Raw genomic sequence first — 23,443 nt, 5'->3', positions numbered from 1 at the left:
CGGGACACATATGGAAAGAAGGAAGTGCCACGGATATGTTTTCACTCCCTGCGCCCCAGAGAAGTCTTAGGTCTGCTTCAGAGGTAAGCAGTGTGTGGTGAGGTTTTTGAGACCCTCAAACTGTGGTTACTACCTGTCTGGCCCCATTACTAAGTTCCCCTCAGCTCCCAACTCTCACAGAACCAATCCCGCTCCTCGAAGGAGCAAGGTTAGGATCCTGGGGCTGGCCCCTGAGAATCCCAGTCACAAGTCAGCTCCCACTCAGGCCTCGTTCACACGTTGGTTCTTTAAGGCCAAGTTCTTGCTTTGGCTCAAGTTACAATGAGTGGTGCCTATCTCACCCTCATTGCTGCAGCGGTTCTGTCCTGGTTTCCTAGTAGGTACTCCACTGCCTCCAGGACTGGGGTGCAACCATGTTCCTCAGGAACTGGAACCCCATCCCTGTGCAAGTCCCCCGCTGGGTCTTTTCACTGCCACACAAAGGAGCTACAGGAGGTACACATGGACTCATCGTGCTCTGAGGAACTGCACAGCAATCCTCATCTGGATGACTGAGGATACTGTAGGCTCATTCAATCAGGATGAGGGTTCAGTCCAGCTAAGGAGAGCTCTGCTCGTCTAGTCCAGTTCAGTGTGGAGAACACATACACAGGTAACTAAGCAAATAGGTCACAGATGTGCAGTCAGGCCCTGGACACAAATGTTCATGTCCTCCAACTCCTTACCCTTCCTTCCTTGCTTCCTGATTGATTGACTGATTTGAAAGGCAGAGTGAGACAGAGATTTTCCATCCACTGGTTCACTCCCCAAATGGCCACAATAGCCAGGGCTGGGTCAAGAACTCCACCCTGGTCTCCCAAGTGGGTGGCAGGGGCCCAAGCAGTTGGGCCATCTTCTGCTGCCTTCCTGGACACATTAGCAGGAAGCTGGATTGGAAGCAGAGCAGCTGGGAATTGTATCAGCGCTCCGATAAGGAATGCCAGTGTGCAAGCTTGAGCCACCATGCCACAAAGCCAGCCCCTCATTTTTATTTTTCAGCACGATTCTTCCAGGCTCTCACTGGGATCATGCCAGATGTACAAGCTGACTGGAGCCTTCCATGCTTAGGGTCAAAGCAACCAGGGCCAGCGGGTACCTGACCTACTGTTGTGCGAGTTTATACTGAAAGGGTGCCATGACACCAGATGCTGAAGCTTAAAATGCATCTGTGCAGAAAGTTGAACAGACTGTTCACTTTTGTCTCAGAACATCTATTTTCTTGCAGTCATGAATTTAGGATGGATGGGGCATAAATTTATATTTGAAACATAGCAATTGTGGGCTGTTTGCAACATTAATGACATGGTAAGAACACAATCCAAAGAAGATTCTATGCAAATTGACTCCCCAATATCACTGTATTAAGTACATGAATATTGGTAAATAAAGGTTTTTTATTGAGGGGGCGTGAATGCATATATATTTTGGGTTGAAAACATTTCTGCACAAATTATTCAAATAAAATCTAAAACAAATGTGTGTTTGGGAACATAAGCTTTCAACTTTGTGGCCTGAATAGAAGGTTGCAAGCAACAGTCCACTCAGCACGCTGCCACGTGCTCCGTGTTCCCTCTGAGGCCTGTGTGTGTGTACTCCACACTCCACTCCGTGAGAAAGCTCTGTGTACCATGTGCCGTCAGAGGGCAGGGGAAGTTATGCTTTCCTTACCTCTGGACTAGGCACAGCACCTGGTACACAGCAGATGCACAGAAACCTTGTTTCCTACGTTGTCTTAAAGGGAGCGGCAGCGGCTCCTGGTGTCCTCGCGCAGGGCTGGACGTGCCTTACCTGCTCCACTCTCAGCATATCAATGATCTGGTCAAACAGTGGAGTCCGCAGCAGGTCGCGGTGGATGAGCAGGGTCTCCAGGGCGTTGCAGGCAGCTGGGTATTCACACTTAGAGTCCCTCACTGAGAGAAGAAGAGCAGAGACTTACTTCTCCTGCAGGATCCCGGGCCACAGGGGCTTTAGGAATCCTTCACCCTCGCCAGACAGCTCACCCAGTCTGGTGACCTTATCCACACTGGCCTCTGCGTCCACATACATGTGGCAGATCCCTTCACTGTGCCCCATCACCGGAATGCCTTTGGCAGCCTTCTGGATGTCTCTGACCAGCTGGGAAGAGCCGCGTGGAATGATCAGGTCTATCATTTTGTCCAGGCGGCACAGGTCTTCCACTTCTTCTCTCGTGTTCACCTGCAGGCCGGGTGGGGGGAATGAAGAGGTGCAGATGGCATCTCTCTGCATACAAAGTAAGGCAGTCCCTCCCCCTCTGCAGGAAAATGGCTGCACAGCCCAATTAGGAAACTGGGCACGGTGAAGCTAACTCCAAAAACAAGATGAAGTGACTGGTCACGGGAATCAGGTCACCCAGCCAACGCTCACCAGGTACCACACACTTGGTGCCAGGCAGAGCACAGTACCCGCCTTCAAGGAGCTCAGAGAACAGGGGAGGCACGCTGGACATCCTCGTAGCCATAACACAGGGCAGATCATTTTACAAATCCAAGGAGCTATGCGATGCTATCTGAGGAAGGTGAGGGCACTACTGAGCACACACGGGGATCACGGAAGGCAGGTGTCCGTGGGGTTCAGAAGCGTAAGGAAATGCTGCTTGTGACTGGCGGGCCCCAGTCCATGACTTCCGCTGGCAGCCACTGCCCTGGGATACAACTGAACTGACCAAAGGGCTTGTTAGTGGGACACTGAAATTAGGAGTAGTTTGTTCTCTTGACTTTTTTTTTTTGCACTTGGGCCATCTTCTACTGCTTTCCCAGGCCATCAAGATTGGAGGTGGAGCAGCTGGGACTGGAACCAGTGCCATATGGGATGCTGGTGCTGCAGGCAGAGGCTTAACCTACTACGCCATAGCGCCGGCCCCTTGTCTTGATATTTACTTGTCCTCCTTATGATTTTGTTATTTTTTTAAGATTTATTTACCTATTTGAAAGGTAGAATTACAGAAGCAAAGGCGGGGGGGGGGGGGGAGGGAGGCCTCAGATGTCCCCAGATGGCCACAATGGCCAGAGCTGGAGGGAGGGAGGCCTCAGATGTCCCCAGATGGCCACAATGGCCAGAGCTGCACCAATCTGAAGCCAGGAGCCAGGAGCTTCTTCCGGGTCTCCCACGTGGGTGCAGGGGCCCAAGGATTTAGGCCATCCTCTACTGCTTTCCCAGGCCATAGCAGGGAGCTGGATCGGAAGTGGAGCAGCCAGATCTCAAATCAGCACCTATATGGGGATGCTGGCACTGCACGTGGTAGCTTTATATGTTACATAACAGCGCTGGCCCCTACTTATTTTTATAATAGAAATGTCCATGTCCCAGAATGTTTGTGGCAACCACATTCCACACAGCCCCAAACCGGAAACAAGCGGAATGTTCCTTGGTGGAAGGATGAACTGCAGTAGCTGCTATGTCAGTGTAACGACACAAGGTGACACAAAGCAGACAGCGGCTGCTGGGTGCAACTGGTGGCCAAATGTCATGGAGATAATGGTGAACAAAAGACAAATAGCTAAAAGTGGTCCCATTTATATGAAGGTCAAGAACAGGCAAAAGTGACTGACAGTGACAGAAGTTACGAAGCTATTTCCCTTGTGGTGGGGTGAGACATACTGATGGAAAAGGGCACAAGTGAGCCTTCTGGGATATTGAGAATATTCTGCATCCTAATAGGGCTGGTGTATAAATGTGTGTGTACATGGGCAAAGCCACAGAGCTGTGCACACAGGATCTGTACACACCCTGTGTGCTGTACATCAGTGGGAAGAAAGAGAGGATGGCTGTCAAAGCTACAATATGGTAGAGCTGAGATTTGAATTCCTAAGTCTGTGCTCACTACACTGCCTTAAGAAAAACCCAGAGGCTGGTGCTGTGGCATAGCAGGTAAAGCCACTGCCTGTAGCACTGGCATTCCATATTGGTGCTGGTTCGAGTCCCAGCTGCTCCACTTCTGATCCAGCTCTCTGTTATGACCTGGGATAGCAATGGAAGATGGCCCAAGTGCTTGGGTCCCTGCACCTGCGTGGGAGATCCAGAAGAAGCTCCTAACTCCCAGGCCTGGGTCTGCCCAGCTCCAGCTGCTATGGCCATTTGGGGAGTGAACCAGTAGACTGAAGATCTTTCTGTCTCTTCCTCAGTCTGTAAATCTACTTCTCCAATAAATAAGTAAAATATTAAAAATAAAAAAAACCCCAGGTTTTCATCTTTGAGCACATAATGCAGCAGGTTTGCAAACATTCTGCCAGGAGCCAATGGATTCTGGAATGCTGGAACAAGTGGGCCTCAAGGTAAGGGTCTGGACTGTCTTAGGTGCATATCTCAACACACTATTTGACTAAATGAATTATTTTACCTTTATTTTTTTTCTGATACAGAAAATGAGATAATAAGTGAAAGAGACCTTGGACATAGAAGTTACTCAATAAACCATAGCTGTTCCTGTCAAACTTCATTTCATGGCTGAGAATGAGACAATGGACAGAACAGTGACAATAGAGAGAATAGCACGGTCTCATACTTAACACCCTGAATGACGGTTTAGGACAAATGTTCAGAAAGCTCATTTCACCCTAGTCATGCTTAATCGTTCTGCCCTTGAGAAGAACCCAGGCCTCACACTGTAGCTCTGCTTCTGCTGCTGCCCTGTGACCCAAAGCAGGCAGGTCTCCCTGATGCTCTTGAGAGCTGGCAGTGCCAGGGCATGGCCTGGACACCCACCTGGCTCTGCAGAATGGCTGAACATCTGCAGCACAAAGGATCTGCCACCACTCCGGTCGTGCCTTCCTGCTGACGCAGTGTGGCCACAGGGGGCCTAAGCTTTGCTTCCAACTCCTCAAGACCTGACCTGGCCCATCTGGGCCTGACCTGGCTCATCCTCAGGAACCTACCAGCTGGACGGCCTCCTTGACTCCATGGATGGAAAGGGCTTCCTGGGTGAGGAGGTGAAGAATCCGGTTGCTGTGTGAGGCTTCCTTCCCTCCTTTGAGTAACAAGCCATTACCACTTGCAATAGCCAAGGCTGCCACCTGCAGATCAAATGAGACAGCAGTGGATCAAAGGGAGAAAACAATAGTGACAGTCATGTTAGCATTTATACAGTCCTTGCTTTTCATCTTCAAACGCCTGGATGAATTAAGACCCATTTCATCCTCTACTCTGTGGATGAAGGCACTGAAGCTGAGAGAGGCTGGGAACTCCCCAAGGTCACACACTTTCGGGGTGGCCTGATTCCAGAACAGAACCACCGGGATCTTAGGAAATAAACATGTTTCATTTTTTTCTTTCTTCATTTGTTTTTACTATAGCATGTCTGCTAATTTACAGCAAGCAGAAAATAAGATGGGTCATATTTTATAAATAACCCAGGAGCCAGAGACTCCACTGAGTAGCTGGGACTTAAACTGGCACTCTAAAATGGGACACTTGGGTGTCCCAAGCCATCGCTTCACTTGCTACACCACAATGCCCACCCTATGAGGCTTAGTTTTCCGAATGCTCTTAGGATGAAAGAGTATCTTCCTGCTTTTGTGCCACAGGGAAAGAAATTCTACTAAAAAGCTTTGCTGCTGACCATGTTAATCTCCAGGTTAGGGGTTCTCAGACCTTTTTTTGTTTTTTTTTGTTGCTCACGGACCCCTTAGAAAAAAATCAAGTAAACTTTCTCTAGACAAATGAACAAGTGCACAGAATTCTGCATACAAGTGTTAGGATTCATGGGTTCTGAGAAACCATCCCGGATTAAGAATCAGGCGAGGAGCTTCAGCTGTAGCTAGCTGAAGAGCAGACCTTCTCCCTGAGAGGCATTGCAGCCGACATGGCAGAGTATAACAGAGAAAACTTCATGGGCATGGCCCACAGAGACTCGGGACCCACTTCTCCTAGCAGAGGGGAGTTCTACAGTCACCCCAGGGGCTTCTAGCTAGACAGGTATGTGCCCAGAAAGGGTGGTGTGCCAGCATCGGCCAGGTAAACACAGAACCCCATGGGAGGGAATCCCTTGGTGAAAAGCTGCTTTTAGGTTATGGCAGGCAGTACACTCCCCAGAGTATTCCAGACTCCCATAGTTACCCATGCCTTATGCAAAGAGGAGTCAGTGTTTTCTTTCAAAGTAGAATTTCTGGAGGTAAGCATTTAGCCTCGACATCAGATGCCTGCATCTTATACCACAGTCCTGGGTTTGATACCTGGCTCTGGCTCCTTACTCCAACTTCCTGCTAAAGTTGACCCTGGGGGCAGCAGGTGATGGTTCAAGTGACTGGGTTCCTACTATCCACATGGGAGATGTGGATTGACTTTCCAGCTCCTGGTTTTGGTCCTACCCAACCCCAACTATTATGAGTATTTGAGGGGGTAAACTAGGGGTCAGGAGCTCTCCCTCCTCTCTCTGTGCCTTTCAAATAAACAAATACTATAAACACACACACACACACACACAATGTATAATCCCTTTTAGACTTTGGGGCTAGTGAAGAGCTGATACCTTCCTGGACAGTCCCTGGGGAAATGGTCCCAGATTCTGGGAGAGTTTAGGGCAACCAAGTGAGACCACCTGCTAATGTCACCTCCCAGCCTGGTTTCTCAACATGAGCCCGGGACATGAGCCCGGGACATGCTGCCCTCCTTAACAAGGGCTGCAGCATGGTTTCCACTGACTGCTGAAAGCTCTTTTTCCTTACAGACCTGTGTGCAGGAAGCCACCAGGGACACTGACAACAAAGGGGTCTTTCAGACATGGGCAAAGCCAGCTAATAGAGGAATGGCTCTGCACTAGCCAGCAGGGGCTGGAGGTCAGACAGCAAAGTGCACCATGAGCTCAGGTATGTGGAAATCTGCACTGCGGCACGGCAGGTAGATCTGGGCTGCTGTCCCAGCCCCACCCTGACAAGCATGACAGGAACATTGACTTCTGTAAGGTTCAGTTTCTTCAATGAATATCTGAAGACCTACTTTAGATTCCTGGAAGAATCAAGAACACAAATTACCTCCTCTTTCTCCCTCCCTCCCTGGCTCTAGTCCCCACTGACGGCAGGCCCTTTGTCATACACACCTGGGGCAGACAGTCGGGGCGAGATTCGAAGATCACCAGGAGAACTCCAATGGGGACAGTCACTTGCTCTAGCTCCAGGTTTTTGGCAACTCGGGTCCGGCGCAAAACGCGGCCCACACTGTCCTGGGAGGAGGCTGCGATCTGCCGCAGCCCGATGGCCAGGCTGTTGAGCTTTGATGTGGAGAGGCTTAGCCGCTTCAGCAGTGGGGCTGCGAGTCTCCCTGGGAGGGTTGAAAACATGGTAAAGCAGCAGACCTGGGGGTGGCTATCTCTTGATGTTTTACTAATTAGGACACTGCATTAGAGAGAGACGCAGACCTGAGGGGCCTCAGTGAGACACTGTCAGGCTATTTCTAGAGCTTTCCTTGGGGCGGTATGGCAGGGTACACCACCACAGCAAGGTATGTCCACTGTGCTGTCTGTGCCAGCTCAGGGCCACAAGCTGACCATTTGCATGAGGGAGCCTGCTTGTGCCGAGGATCCCTACTGCAGCATTTTATTACAGCGAGAAGCTAGATGCTACCTACAAACAGAGACACGAGGGTCCTCTGCTGTTACTACAAATCACATATAGTGTCTACATTTAATGATATGGAAAGCTATCTAGGATAGATTTTGTGAAAAAGCAAACCATAAGACACAATGTAGGACATCCTAGTTATTGAATGCCCACAGATACGTGTGCATAGGAAGATGCCTGGCATCAAAATAACATGGCGGGGGGGAAGGAGGCAGCACTGTGGTGTAGTGGGTAAAGCCGTCAGTTGCAGTGCTGGCATCCCATATGGGCGCCAGTTCGAGTACCGGCTGTTCCACTTCTGATCCAGCTCTCTGCTATGGCCTGGGAAAGCAGTGGAGGATGGCCCAGGTCCTTAGGCCCCTGCACCCACCCATCTGGGAGACCTGGAGGAAGCTCCTGGCTCCTGGCTTTGGATCAGCACAGCTCCGGCCATTGTGGCCAAATGGGGAGTGAACCAGCAGATGGAAGACTTCTCTCTCTTTCTCTGCCTCTCTTTCTCTCTGTGTAACTCTTTCAAATAAATAAATAAATAAATCTTAAAAAACAAACAAACAAACAAACAGGGCCTCTGTGTATTTCTGTATTATTTTAACTTCTTATAATGGCTGAATTATTTTTATACTCATAAGCAATAAAAGATGTCTTCTGAAAAAATGTTAAACAGAAGTATGGTAAGTTCATGTACTGGATTTTCTTTAAATATCAGAACACCCAGTATGATATTCTCAAATAAATGACATATTATGTTTATACATTCCAATACAGTCATACAAATGCATGCATATATACCCAGGAAAACCATTTGGAATCACATATCATAAATTATTATGGTGGTAATATTGAGATTATAAAAATTTTTCCCTTTAATAGTCATATTTAGCAATATAAAATAATAAAAATATACCTACTTTGGAGGGGAGAAACTGATATTACATAAAGAAAAACAAAATCAGGGGCAGAGCTGTGGTGCAGTAGTAAGCTAACGCCCTGGCCTGAAGCGCCAGCATCCCATATGGGCGCCAATTCAAGACCCGGCTGCTCCACTTCTGACCCAGATCTCTGCTATGGCCTGGGAAAGCAGTACAATATGGCCCAAGTCCTTGGGCCCCTGCACCCATGTGGGAGACCCAGAAGAAGCTCCTGGCTCCTGGCTTCGGATTGGCACAGCTCTAGCTGTTGCAGCCAACTGGGGAGTGAACCAACGGATAGAAGACCTCTCTTTCTTTCTGTCCCTCTCCCTCTCTCTCTCTGCCTCTCCTCTCTCTCTGTGTAACTCTTTCAAGTAAATAAATAAATATTTAAAAAAAAAATTCAAGGGGGCCAGTGCTGTGGCACAGCAGTTAATCCTCTGCCTGAGGTACCAGCATCCCATATGGACGCCAGTTCTAGTCCCGGCTGCTCCTCTTCTGCTCTGTTGTGGCCTGGGAAAGTAGTAGAGGATGGTCGAAGTACTTGGGCCCCTGCACCTGTGTGGGAGACCTGGATCTGCTCAGCTCCAGCCATTGCAGCCATTTGGGGAGTGAACCAGCAGATGGAAGCCCTTTCTCTGTTTATCCCTCTGTCTGTAACTCGGCCTCTCAAATAAATAAAATCTTAAAAAATAATTGAGCCGGCCGGCGCCGCGGCTCACTAGGCTAATCCTCCGCCTAGCGGCGCCGGCACACCAGGTTCTAGTCCCGGTCGGGGCGCCGGATTCTGTCCCGGTTGCCCCTCTTCCAGGCCAGCTCTCTGCTGTGGCCAGGGAGTGCAGTGGAGGATGGCCCAGGTGCTTGGGCCCTGCACCCCATGGGAGACCAGGAAAAGCACCTGGCTCCTGGATCCTGGCTCCTGCCATCGGATCAGCGCGGTGCGCTGGCCGCAGCGGCCATTGGAGGGTGAACCAACGGCAAAGGAAGACCTTTCTCTCTGTCTCTCTCTCTCACTGTCCACTCTGCCTGTCAAAAAAAAAAAAAAAATTGAGCCATCATTCTACAAATTATATGAATTCATTTCCTATACTTTTCCCCATGTACCAAAAACCAGGTTTTAATTATAGTGCACATTAAATGCTATATTCTAGTCCTTTACTTCACTACAAGTATGTTTTCCATGTTGCAAAAATCATTTTTAATTGCTATTAAACATTCCACTGGGTTGATACAGGTTTGCTGTACCTAACCACACCCACCTTATCAGACACTAGGCTGCTCCTTGTTTTTCAGTGCAATAAATAATTTCGCCCAAGAATCTATCTTTACAAACACAGCTGTATTCTGCTCTTGAAATGTTTTCTTAGAATAAATTCCCTGAATTAGGGTTACCACGTCCAAGCACCGGCAGGCCTTTGTGTTCTTTTTTCAGGGAGCTACAACCTAAACCAGAAGCCAAGCTCTGCCATCAACAAGCTGGGCGGCCTCGAGCAACAGCTTTAGCCTCTGTGGGTCTTAATTATTTTGCTTTAAATGAAATAATTGATGCTATCAAGTTCTAAAAACCCATTTTGTGATTTCCCAATATTACGAGGACTAGGTGTAATCTGGAGGAAGTTCTAAAATAATGGTTCAAAATGCTTTAGAGGCGGACACTGTGGTGCAAAGAGCTCCACATCTGCCTTCCGTATTGGATGCGGGCTGCAGGCCTCCTAGCACTTCCCCGGTTCCTGCTCATGCGCCTGGGAAAGCAGTGGTTGATGGCCCGTGTGCCTGGACTCCTGCCACCCATGTAGGAGACCTGGATGAAGTTCTGGGCTCCTGGCTTTAGCAAGGCCCAGCCCTGGCCAATGCAGGCATTTGGGGAGCGAACCAGTGGAGGGAAGATCTCTCCCTCTCTCTGTCTCTGCCTCTATCTCTGTCTCTCTGCCTTTCAAGCAGATGAAAACAAATAAACATTTAAAAAATATTTTCAGGAATGACAGTAATGGTGAAGATTCCTGGAAGGTTCCTCTGAAGGGAATACACTAACCTGCAAGTTTAAGTTAAGGCATATTTATTCAAGACAAAAGGAAGTTCAAACCCCCATTAAGATCAACTCCAATATTTGAAGGTGGTGGAAAAGACAGAATCAAGAGAGAAAGAGCCAGGGCCTCACAGACTCCACATATTCAGCTGTCTGCAGTGGGAGCTCAGCTTCTCAATCACTCTCCATGAGCATTTCTGGGGGGCGCCTGGTGCAACTCCCCAGAGACCGCATGCTGGTCAGTGAACTGAGGCAGCCCACAACTATTCCTGCAGCTCTTCTGTATGTACAATGCTTCTGTGCCGGGATCCTAGGCCCACCACTGCCCAGTGAATTCAGGCAAATGACAACTGCTCTGAGCCTCAGCGTCCTCTGGGAAACCGAGACAGGAAATGGCAGCTCCCTTCCTGTGTTGTGAAGATTGAATGAGATGCTGCCTGGAAAGCCCTTACTACGACGTCTGGTCATGCAAGGAGGGTCTCAATCAATGTTAGTTGCTGTTGGCGGAACGTCTACAGCAATGGGGTTCTTAACAGCTTTCTCTTTTTTTCCTGAAATAGCCACAGAAGTCACAGCTCGTGACCCAAGGGGAAGGAAAAGCCCCTGTGGTAGCTGTCCTAAGGCACCTCGGGAGGAGGAGGAGGGGGTTACTACACGGAGTCATTTCAGACCAGCACCTACCCACAACAAAAATGATGGCAATATAAAATTCCTTCTCTAACATTCCTGTCATTAGGCAGATGAGTGTTATTAGTAAAACACATAAAAAAACATCAAAACAGAAACCCTCTATGACATACAATCTAAATGGTCTTGTCTTTACCCTCTGCTTCCTCCATGTCTTTTTTGTTGGCCAACAGGATCTCATCACGCTGGTCCGTCAACAGGTCAGCCAGATGGTGGATAATTTCTGCTCGCTAGAAGAGAGGCAAATCATTCAAAAGAAAAACAGATAGGCTAGTCCAAGAAGAATGCACACCAATCTTTAAACCCACTCTGCTCAGACTGCCAGGCTCCGCCTGGCTCCTAAATCCAAGGTCACCATCATTCACTTCTCCTTATTTTTTCCTTCTTCTCTCACTGCCAACCTCCCTTCATTTCTTCTTAATTTTATTTCTTTTCTTTTTTTTTTTTTTTTTTAAACAACTCCTGATAAAATTAGTGAGCCATGGCCAAATGCTAGGGCAGGGGCATGATGAATTATGTAACTTATCCATGAAGACAGGGCCAGCACTTCAAATCACCACGGTGCACACATCTTTATGTATTTAATTTCACTAGCTAATTTATTTCCCAGGTAAGTTTCTATGTCTAGTTTTGCATCATTGTCAATTCTGGATTTGACAAAGCAATCAAAGGGGGAAATTCATTCCTTGATGCAGGAAGGGACACCAGTCCTTACCCATCAGATTAGGAAACGTGGCAAATCGGTGTGGTGATTACTGAAGGAGTGGAGAGGAGGCTTTGCATGAGAGAAGTGAGGCGCTTCCTTTGCTTTCCTTTCCCTACTTACAGTTATTTTAAGTCTCTTCTTTTCAAGCCATAGTTTTCCTAGAAGAAATCTACATCCACCACTTTCAAATCCATCCTTAGGCCAGCGCCGCGGCTCACTTGGCTAATACTCCACCTGCGGCACCGGCACCCCAGATTCTAGTCCCGGTCGGGGTGCTGGATTCTGTCCTCTTCCAGGCCAGCTCTCTGCTGTGGCCCGGAAGGCAGTGGAGGATGGCCCGTCCTTGGGCCCTGCACCCGTATGGGAGACCAGGAGGAAGCACCTGGCTCCTGGCTTCAGATCAGCGCAGTACGCTGGCCGTAGCGGCCTTTTGGGGTGTGAACCAATGGAAAAGGAAGACCTTTCTCTCTGTCTCTCTAACTCTGCCTGTCAAAAAAAAAAAAAAAAAAAAAAAAAAAAAAAATCCATCCTTAACAGAAAACCCTGAGGAAGTCAGCCAGTGGCTTCTACCTGACCTCATCCCCATGTCCAGCCTCACTGGTCTGCTGCCTGGGCTGATAGACAGGCCAGGGCTTTCAACTGTGGCTCTCCTGCTCTCATCTCGTGGGGGAGTTAGATGGTTTGGATCACGTAAGGATAAGTAGATTTCTTATATTTCCATGCCCAGTATGTGGCAGGATTAGTTAGCCTTCCTGACTTCATCAGTTTCATGATGCTTTTGATCCAAATGTGATAATGATGAAAGACAAAAGGGAAAATAAAATTAACCAAAAGAAGAAAGAGATGGCATATTTGAAACAGACTTACAATTTGGGTAACTCAGTGGGACACTACCAATAAAGGGAGAATCAGCAGGCTTGACTGCTGTATTAAACCGCACAGTATGACTTGCCCTGAAAATAATAAACTATCAGCTAAGATGATTACCTGCTCAGGTTCCAAAGTGGCCAACATCCTTCCTCCAGATCGAGCCATTTCTCCTTGCTGCTCGACGGTAGGGCCTGTGAGAGCAGGCATAAACGTCAGGTCATGTCAGCTTTGTCCTCCCCATCCTAGCACACACGCAGGCTCATTACATGCACAGCAGGAAAGCTTAGTGTCTGGATGTTTGCCTCAGATACAGGGATCACTCTGACCAACAAAATGGTAAAAGAATATGCCAGATTGACTCAGGCACAAACACAAGAACTTGCCTGTACTTGTATTTCTAGAGTAGCCCACACACAGCTCTTCCTGAGTATCTGTAGTATCTGCAAGGGATTGGTTTCAGGATCCCCTGCAGATACCAAAACCCACAGATGCACACGTTCTTTATATAAGGTGGTGTAGCATTTGCATACAAGCTACACACATCCTCTCAGTATACTTTCAATCATCTCTAGAGAACTTATAATACCTAATTTAACATGCACGCTATGTAGATAGCTGTCAATCATACTTTATGGGCATCGGTTTGTGTCCAGGCTGCTCCACTTCCAACCCAACTCTCTGCTATGGCCTGGGAAAGCAGTAGAAGATGGCCCAAGTGCTTGGGCCCCTGTACCCATGTGGGAGACCTGGAAGAAGCTCCTGGTTCCTGGCTTTGGATCAGCCCAGCTCTGGCTATTGTGGCTATTTGGGGAGTGAACCAGCAGGCGGGAGACATTTCTGTCTCTCCGTCTCTTTCTCTGTAACTCTACCTCTAAAATAAATAAAATCTTAAAAAAAAAATAAAAAAATAAAGGAAAAAGAATCTGTAAACATTTAGTACAGATGCATTGTTCCTTTGAATATTTTCAAACTTCTGTTGGTTGGTCTGTGGATTTGGACAGCCAACAGTACTTTCCACCTTCCAAGGAGCTTTTCAGTTCCATGTTGGCTAATACTTTCTAATGTGCTCACATTTCTGAACGCAGATTATAGGGCAATGCTATTCTTTGTGAACACTGGGGAGCACACATACTTTATCTTTTGCATCTTCACAGTTCTAGTGCTTATTAGTACCTGGCATCCAGCATAGGCATACCAAACATTTCCTGAGAAAGTGAATGCTGATATTCTTTTTCTAAGAAAGAAAAAGAGAAAGAGAGAGAGAGGCCGGCGCCGTGGCTCACTAGGTTAATCCTCCGCCTGTGGTGCTGGCATCCCATATGGGCACCAGGTTCTAGTCCTGGTTGCTCCTCTTCCGGTCCAGCTTTCTGCTGTGGCCTGGGAAAGCAGTGGAGGATGGCCCAAGTGCTTGGGCCCCTGCATCCGCATGGGAGACCAGGAAGAGGAACCTAGCTCCTGGCTTTGGATCGGTGTAGCTCTGGCCGTTGCGGCCATTTGGGAGGTGAACCATCGGATGGAAGATCTTTCTCTCTGTCTCTCACTGTCTGTAACTCTACCTGTCAAATAAATAAATAAAAAATCTTTAAAAAAAAAAAAAAAAGAGCGAGAGAATCTCCCATCTGCTGGTTCACTCCCCAAAATGACTACAACAGCCAACATTAGGCCAAACCTGGGAACTCAATCCAGGTCTCCCACCAGAGGCAGGGACTCAACTACCTGAGCCACCACCTACTGCTTTCCAGGGTTCCCCTTAGCAGGAATCTGGAATTGGGAGCCAGAACCAGGAATCAAACCCAGACACTCTGCTAGGAGATGTGGGTGTCTTACCCAGATAGGCCAAATGCCTGCTTCAGATGCTAATATTCTTTAAGCTACTGATTCTGGAGAAAAGAGGAGGCCTCACTATGAAGGTTAGATGGAATTTTACAAAAACAAAGCAAAACCCAGTTTTGCATGTGGTATTCAAAACAACATGGATTTCATAATAGTAGCACATCATTGTGATCCACAATCCCAGAGTGAGAGCTCAGTCTTCAGTCCCATCTATGCCAGGGAGTCACTAGCTCCCATCCCAGGCTTTGGGATCTTATGAAGCACTACTTACCTGCAGGCTTTACCTCTGAAAAGAAGGTGCCAACTTTCTTTCCCTCCACGATGTCTGTGATGACGTGCCCAGACACCTTTGGGTGGGTTCCATTGGCAATAACGACAGAAGTGCCACCTTGTAAAGCCCAAAGGGCTGCCTTCACCTAAGGGGACAGGTGAGATTCAGATCTAGCAAGTCACACTTTAAACTTTCAGAAAGATATACAACACAATTTGATGTGGAGCAAGTACAGGCAGGATGCTTCCAACAGCTTGGAGGCCCTGAAAACACACAGGCACTCCGGGCACCCTTCTCAGCCTCTGCCTGGTGTGTGCTGCCTATGGCAAACCTGCCGGTCCCCTCTTGTCACTGCATTCTCTCTTACACACTCTCTAGCATGGGATTCATAGCTTCTGCATTTGACTTGCTGTACTTCAATATAGAAACGGCTCCATGAGCCGCTTGGGGTTTGACCAGACTCTGATCCTGAGTACTTTTAAAAGCTTTTGTCCAAGGGGGGGCCAGCGCTGTGGCACAGCAGGTTGAAGTCCCAGCCTGCAGCACCGGCATCCCATATAGATGCCGGTTCTAGTCCCGGGTGCTCCTCTTCTGATCCAGCTCTCTGCTATGGCCTGGGAAAGCAGCAGAAAATGGCTCAAGTGCTTGGGAGACCCCTGGCTCCTGGCTTCGGATCAGCTCAGCTCTGGCTGTTGCGGTCATTTGAGGAGTCAATCAGCAGTTGGAAGACCTCTCTCTCTGGCTCTACTTCTCTCTGTACTCTTTCAAATAAATAAATGAATTCTTTTTTTAGAAAAAAAGTTTTTGTCCTCATCTCTGCCATTGCTATGAATCATGTTTTATCTTGAGCATATAACTTGTGAGAACAATTAATGGGGAAGAAAGAATTAAAAAAAAAACTCACCAAGAAAAGTGTGAGCCAGTAATACTAAAGGATTTATAAGTTATGAAAAAATAGCCCCGTTCTCGAGGAGTTTACAAAATAAACATGCTTGTCACACAGCATTAATAAAAATACATAGGCAGACTGACTACATAAATACTCATTAAGTTTGCATTTAGATACATGGATCTAAGTGTGTACGTGTCCAAATCACTAGCCCTCAATTACAAAAGTAAAAAGGGTAAAATACCATTTGGGTTTTATAACTGCTATTGGTGGTCAAGGCACCCAGTTCTTACCTTGGCTTCCATGCCGCCCATTCCCACTCTGGACTTTGTTCCAAAGGTCACAGACTGCTGATCTCCAGGATAAAATATATCAATGAGCTTTGCATCATCTGACCCCGGAGGGCTGTCAAAGAGGCCTAAATAGTAGACAAGAGTCAGTCATACAGCTTGATGGAAATGAATGCCCTCCAAGGAAGGTCTTCCCCAGCAGCTGCTAACCACGCTGTGCCCTGTTCATCTGAGTGAATCCTGCTATACCACCACCTGATCTCACTGGAGAAGACAGCAAGGGATATGTGGAGTTGACTCGTACTCACAACCAGCTTCAGGGGCACTCACTTCACATACTTCCACAGCCTGGCTTAAAAAATGAGCATTCCCAGCCGGTGCTGCAGCTCACTAGGCTAATCCTCTGCCTGCGGTACCGGTACCCCAGGTTCTAGTCCCGGTTGGGGTGCCGGATTCTGTCCTGGTTATTCCTCTTCCAGTCCAGCTCTCTGCTGTGGCCTGGAAGGCAGTGGAGGATGGCCCAAGTGCTTGGGCCCCTGCACCCGTATGGGAGACCAGGAAGAAGCACTTGGCTCCTGGCTTTGGATGGGTACATCGCACCGGCTGTGGCTGCCATTTGGGGGGTGAACCAACACAAAGAAGACCTTTCTCTCTGTCTCTCTCTCTAACTCTGCCTGTCAAAAAAAAAAAAAAAAAAAAAAAAACGTCAGACCATGGCCTATCCTTGCCACAAATGGGTGAGCCCTGCCCAGAGACTATTGCAGGCTGTCTTCACCTCTGCCATTGCTACTTACGAAGCTGCGCCTCAAGGCCAGAACTGAAACACAAACGTGGCTATGGCAGAAACAGTGCAGCAGCCATGTATTATTTATTTACTGGGACTTGGTGCAGTGTGAAACAGGTATTTATTAACTCTCACTGCACCTCTGAAACAGGCACTAATTCATACTCCCTGTTTTATGAGTGAGCGGCTGGGAAGCGTAGGCTGAATCAGCAGGGGAGCTGACTCGGGGCCATCAGTCTGGATTTATCACCGCAAAGCCCCTGTGCCTTTTGTAACTGAGCAGGACTGAATGACATGAAGCAGCTACATGAAACGTTCTACGCATACAACCCAAGAGGAAAAGTCCTCCCCACCTCACTATGAACAAGAGTGAGCACGAGCCTTCGAAGGGAAAAGAGGGCAGTGAGGGGGATGACTGAAAACGTGGAGTCAAATCAAGACATAGGGGAGACAGACAGGGAGGTACTGCCCGTGGCCGGGGCCTGGCTGAAGGACAGCTGGGGCGGTGACGTTTTTGAATTGGAGTGACTGCTTTCCTGGTGTAGTGATGTATCTCCCTGCCATTGTTCCCAATCTCTATGACAATCGTGTGACACACATAACCTTCCTGGGGAGGCAGGAAGTCAGTGTGCAGTATAGAGAACAGCAGAGCAAACCCCGGGCAGCAATCAGCGGGAGGGGAGAATAACCTCTCTCTGTCACACACTACCTCACTTGTGAGCCAGAGGGCAGGGCTGGGTTCTTCCCCGGGAAACAGTGCTGGCGATGGCAGCTCAGAGAGGCTGATTCAGAGGCTGCTTTGGTTTCACACAGCCAATCCTTCCCTAGAGACGTTCAGGGGTTCTCAGCATTCCGGGGTTCTGCCCATTCCTCTTTTCCCCTTACAGCAGCATCTCAACCCAACCAGGAGCGCATTTAAAATTCTCACACTGTTCTAAAAGTCAACATTTAATAGATAACTACCTGAGCCTATCAGCAGTAGCAGAACAAACCTGGCAATGACCAATGCTGATGTCTGAAGCTGCACATAAATGGCATACTGGAGTCTAGTTCACATTGCGTTTGATATTGACCTTGCCAACTCAGAGCCTTCACCTTGCCAGGCGGTACTGAGGGGAAGGGGGGTTGTCATTTCTCACCTGAACAGTGGTAGACTAGAAACTGTTCTCTGGCAAGTACTTACTAGGAGACTTTGGATGGTATCCCATGTAACCGATCTGGCCTTAACGGAACATCACTTCATCTGTATACTGGGCTCACCAACTTACTGTGTGGGACAGCTTCACAGATTGAATACATGGACAGGGGGCCGATGCTGTGGTGTAGTGGGTAAGGCCACCATGTAGCGGGTAAGGCCGCTGCCAGCAGTGCCTGCATTCCATACGGGCACCGGTTCAAGTCCCGGCTGCTCCACTTCCGATCCAGCTCTCTGCTATGGCCTGGGATAACAGCAGAAGATGGCCCAGTTCTTAGGCCCCTGCACTGGCGTGGGAGACCCAGAGGAAGCTCTGGCTCCTGGCTTCAGATTGGTGCAGCTCTGGCCGTTGCGGCCAACTGGGGAGTGAACCAGTGGATGGAAGACCTCTCTGTCTCTCTCTTTCTCTCTCTCTGCCTTTCCTTCTCTCTTTGAATAACTCTTTCAAATAAATAAATAAATAAATCTTAAAAAAAATACATGGACACTTATCAAACACCTAACACATTATCTGCACACAAAAATTCAGTAAAAACCTGCTGATTAACCAAAATGCCTTCTTCAAAGTGGTTCATATTTACCCCCCTTTTAGCTATTCTGATGCTGAGACTCCAGAGGACAGTGGACAAACACAGTACCACAGATGTCTTCTGGGTAAAGACACCGACATGGAGGCTCGATATCTCTGCACTTCACATGGGCAGAAGACTTGATTTATCAGTATTTGTCCTCGGCTCCAGTAGGCAGCCTTTGCCCTTCACACTGCTTGAGTGCAAAATGGAGAACAAGTCTTGCCTCAGTAACCTGCCTTGGGTGTGGGCCGTGAATGGGGCAGGGTTTTTCTGACCTCCTAGAAATGTACAATGGGACGTTTGGGATGCTGGAAGCTTGGGTTTTTAGGGACGCGGCTACTATACACTGTATGGGCCAAAGTGAAGTGGGAACAGCATGAATGGGAAGAGCGTACAGGGAGTCAAACTGGCACCTGAGGGAAGGCGGAGCAGCAGGGAGCACAGTCACACACGAAGGTGCCTCAAAGCATTTCTGCCCAGGCACTTGGTGTGGTGGCTAAGACACAGCTCAAGGGGCCGGCGCTGTGACATACCAGGTAAAGCCACCACCTGCAGTGCCAGCTCCCATCTGGGCGCCAGTTCGAGTCTTGGCAGCTCCATTTCTGATCCAGCTCTCTCCTATGGCCTGGGAAAGCAGTGGAAGATGGCCCAAATACTTGGGCCCCTGCACCCGCTTGGGAGACCCAGAGGAAGCTCCTGGTTCCTGGCTTTGGATTGGCTCAGCTCTGGCCATTGCAGTCATTTGGGGAGCGAACCAGCGGATGAAACTCTCTCTGCCTCTACCTCTCTGTAACTCTGCCTTTCAAATAAAATAAATCTTAAAAAAAAAAGAAAGAAAGAAAAAAAAAGAAGATGCAGCTCAAGATACCCAGGTCCCATATCAGAGGCCCTGGGTTCGAGTCCCGGCTCCACTTTGCATTCTAGCTTCCTGTTAATGTGCACACTGAGAGGCAGCTGGTGATGGGTCAAGCACTTGGGTCGCGGGGACCTATGAATCTGCACTGAGTTCCTGGCTCCTGGTCTCAGCCTGCCCCAGCCCTGGCTGTTGGTGAACATTTGAGGAGTGAACTAAGTAAATGGAAGATCTCTGCTTCTCTTTTACTGCTTTTCAAAATAGGGAAAAAAAAAAAAGTTCATGCAAAATGGAATTAAGAGGTAAGTCTATTTTGAGGCAAAAACTTTAAAAATTTTTAAATTTATTTTCATTTTATTTGAAAGGCAAAGAGAAATCTTTCATCTGCTGGTTCACTACCCAAATGCCTAGAACAACTAGGGCAGGGCCAGGCTGAAGCCAGGATCTTGGAACTCCACCCAGGTCTCCTTTGTGGATGACAGGGACCTAACTACTTGAGCCATCATCTGCTGCCTCCCAGGGTGAGCACTGAAAGGAAACTGGATTGGAAGCAGAGTGGCTAGGACTTGAACCAGGCACTCAAAATGGGATGCAGGCATTCCCAGTGGCAACTTAACCCATTGTGCCAAATGTTCACAAAAATTTCTCAGTCTCTCCCTCTCTCTGTCTGTAACTCTCTCTCTCAAATAAATAAGATCTTAACTGGGTCCCACACTGTGATATAGTGGGTAATGCCAGCATCCTATATGGGCACTGGTTTGAGTCCTGGCTGCTCTGTTTTCAATCCAGCTCCCTTCTAATGTGCCTGGGAAAGATGGCCCAAGTGCCTGAGCCCCTACCACCCATGTGAGAGATCTGGAGGAAGCTCCTGGCTCCTGCTGCAGAGCGACCAGGCTCCGGCCATTGCAGCCATCTGGGAAGTAAAACAATGGATGGAAGATCCCTTCTCTGTCTCGCTTTCTTTAACTCTGCCTTTCAAAGAAATAAATCTTAAAAACAAAAACAAAAACTGAAAGTAATCAAAAGATATTCCCTTAGGCTGGCTAAAAAGGCAGATAGCAACAAGGAAGTGTGATGGTGCTGACACTGTGGCATAGTGGGTAAAGCTGCCATCTGCAACGCCAGCATCCCACATGGGTGCCAGTTTGAGTCCTGGCTGCTCCACTTCTGATCCAGCTCTCTGCTATGGCCTGGGAAAGTAGTGGAAGATGGCCCAAGTCCTTGGGCCCCTGAACTTGTGTGGGAGATCCAGGAGAAGTTCCTGGCTCCTGGCTTTGGATTGGCTCAGCTCTGGCCATTGTGGCCATCTAGGGAATGGACCAATGGATGGAAGACCTCTCACTACCTCTGCCTCTGCCTCTCTGTAACTCTGTCTTTCACATAAATAAATAAATCTTAAAAAACAAAACAAAACAAAACAAAAAAACGGGCCGGCGCCGCGGCTCAATAGGCTAATCCTCCACCTAGCGGCGCCGGCACACAGGGTTCTAGTCCCAGTCGGGGTGCCGGATTCTGTCCCGTTTGCCCCTCTTCCGGGCCAGCTCTCTGCTGTGGCCCGGGAAGGCAGTGGAGGATGGCCCAAGTACTTGGGCCCTGCACCCCATGGGAGACCAGGAGAAGCACCTGGCTCCTGCCTTCGGATCAGCGCGGTGTGCCGGCCACAGCGCGCCAGCCGTGGCAGCCATTGGAGGGTGAACCAACGGCAAAAGGAAGACCTTTCTCTCTGTCTCTCTCTCTCTCACTGTCCACTCTGCCTGTCAAACACACACACACACAACAACAACAACAACAACAACAAAACAAAAAAACGAACAACCAAGTAAGTGTTGACAAGGACATGGACGCATCAGAACCCTCATCCACTGCTGGTGGAATGTTCAACGGTGCAGCTGCTTTGGAAAACACACTAGCAGTTCTTCAAAAGGTTTTTAAATGTAGTTGCCATGTGACCTAGCAATTCTACTCTTAGGTGAATTAAAAAATATACCTACACAAACTTGTACACGAATGTTCACAGCAACATAACTCATAAGAGCCCAAATGTCCATCAACTGATGAGCAGACAAACAAAAAATGTCCACAAAGTAGAATATTTGGCAATAAAAAATGAAGTATTGACATATGCAATAATGTGCTATAAAAATATTATGCTGTAAATTGGAGAAGTCAGTCAGGAAGGACCACATAAATGTCCACAATGGGTAAAACCATAGGGAGAGGAAGCAGACTGGATTGCCTATGGCTAGGGAGTTTGGGTAGAAGGGTGGTGTGACTGCTAGTGAGCATGGTGTTTCTTGTCAGGATGATAAAGATGTCCTACAACTGATAATGGTGATGGCCATACAACTGTGTGAAGATATTAAAAACCACTGAATTGTAAACCTTAAATAGGTGAATTGTATAGTATGTGAGTTATATCTCAAAAAGACAAAACAAAACTCAAAGCACCTGGAAATAACATTTCAGCATTTGAATTTCATCTCCCACACTCACCCACCCTCTTTGAGTCATAAAAACCCTTTGTCAGAACATATGGCTCAGAAAATAATGGCCCACAGTGAAAAAAAAAAGATCAGAAGGACTCAGACAAAGAGGGAAACTCATGTGCTCACATGTAGATAAAAGGAAAAGGCATTACTTTGTACCTTCTACATCTGAAAGAACAATCAAGAGGTCAGTTTTCATTTCCACGGCCAGACGCGCAGCCAGGCTATCATTATCTTTAACACTAATAACCTAGAATGCAAGTAAAAAGCCCTGAGTGAGTGAGCTATGCAGTCCAAACAGAAAGTCTCAGAAGCACTCAGCAAGGCTCCAGCAGGTAAAACCAATGGCCCCGAACATGTGGATGACAGCTCTTCCCCAAGACCCCTTCTGTCTGCAAAACACAAGGCCCACTGGCAACCCCTTTACCAAACATGCAGCTTGCTACCACTGAAACATGTAAGCCATGCTCGTAGCTCCATCTTCAGTCAGGACGGCGCCTCACCCCGTCGCATGACACTCCCCACTTTCAGAAGAGCTTATGCAGCCACTGCCCTACATGCCAGCTTCTCTCCCCATTTCTCCATCGTGCTTACGCCAAACCAGCGGTGTTAGTACATGCAGCATAGCGTGGTGTTAGTGCCTCCAGCATGCTCAAACCCTTAGGGATACTTCACCCACATTTACCCCCTGGAGATCGCTGTTGGGCTCAGCCGGGGGGACAACAGCGTCGTTTGTGTTGACAATGGGGACGATGTTCATTCGGAGGAGCTCGTGAAGAGTCCCATTGAGGTTCCGGCGCTTCTGCTCATCGTGGAAATCCAAATTGGTCACCAAAATCTAAAAAGAACGAATAGGTTGAAAATGCAGGAGGGAGGAACAGGATGAACTTCCGAGGAACGGGATACAAAGATGCTAAAGGGAGGAGAGTTCAACTTTAGGCTTCCGGGATTCCACACAGATTGGAATGAGACACACATCTTTGGATGGTTATTCAATCCTTTTAGAAATAAAAAAGGCTAAAATCACCTGGAAAGTTCTTTAAAGATGCTCAACACTCCTTGCAAAAGCCTTTAATCCTCAGAGAGCTACCAAATCTCATCTATTTACAAAATTTAAGAAAATTAATGTGGGAGGCCGGCGCCGCAGCTCAATAGGCTAATCCTCTACCTAGCGGCGCCAGCACACCGGGTTCTAGTCCTGGTCGGGGCGCCAGATTCTGTCCCGGTTGCCCCTCTTCCAGGCCAGCTCTCTGCTGTGGCCCGGGAAGGCAGTGGAGGATGGCCCAAGTCTTTGGGCCCTGCACCCCATGGGAGACCAGGAGAAGCACCTGGCTCCTGCCTTTGGATCAGCGTGGTAAGCCGGCCACAGCGCGCCAGCCGTGGCAGCCATTGGAGGGTTAACCAACGACAAAGGAAGACCTTTCTCTCTGTCTCTCTCTCTCACTGTCCACTCTGCCTGTCAA

The 23,443-nt window shown here is 48.2% G+C and overlaps 1 protein-coding gene across 3 annotated transcripts in view; it reads right to left on the bottom strand.

Moving 5' to 3' along the window:
- The window catches only part of ALDH18A1 (aldehyde dehydrogenase 18 family member A1), a 48,403-nt gene that overhangs the window by 5,424 nt on the left and 19,536 nt on the right, over positions 1-23,443 (bottom strand). For 2 of the 3 annotated variants that reach the window (XM_008270243.4, XM_051824010.2), the window contains exons 6-15: positions 22,660-22,818; positions 22,140-22,230; positions 16,094-16,218; positions 14,912-15,056; positions 12,925-12,998; positions 11,368-11,461; positions 7,091-7,311; positions 4,932-5,069; positions 2,040-2,235; positions 1,828-1,949 (exon numbers count right to left, since the gene is read on the bottom strand). In XM_008270243.4, the coding sequence (XP_008268465.1) occupies positions 1,828-1,949; positions 2,040-2,235; positions 4,932-5,069; positions 7,091-7,311; positions 11,368-11,461; positions 12,925-12,998; positions 14,912-15,056; positions 16,094-16,218; positions 22,140-22,230; positions 22,660-22,818 (1,365 nt within the window). The remainder of the gene's footprint in view (positions 1-1,827; positions 1,950-2,039; positions 2,236-4,931; positions 5,070-7,090; positions 7,312-11,367; positions 11,462-12,924; positions 12,999-14,911; positions 15,057-16,093; positions 16,219-22,139; positions 22,231-22,659; positions 22,819-23,443) is intronic. The other variant, XM_002718544.5, reaches the window with a different exon arrangement.

This window comes from Oryctolagus cuniculus, chromosome 15 (assembly GCF_964237555.1).
Source record: "Oryctolagus cuniculus chromosome 15, mOryCun1.1, whole genome shotgun sequence".
NCBI lineage: Eukaryota > Metazoa > Chordata > Mammalia > Lagomorpha > Leporidae > Oryctolagus > Oryctolagus cuniculus.
The sequence above is the reverse complement of the archived record's forward strand: the minus strand, read 5'-3'. Positions and strand labels throughout refer to the sequence as shown.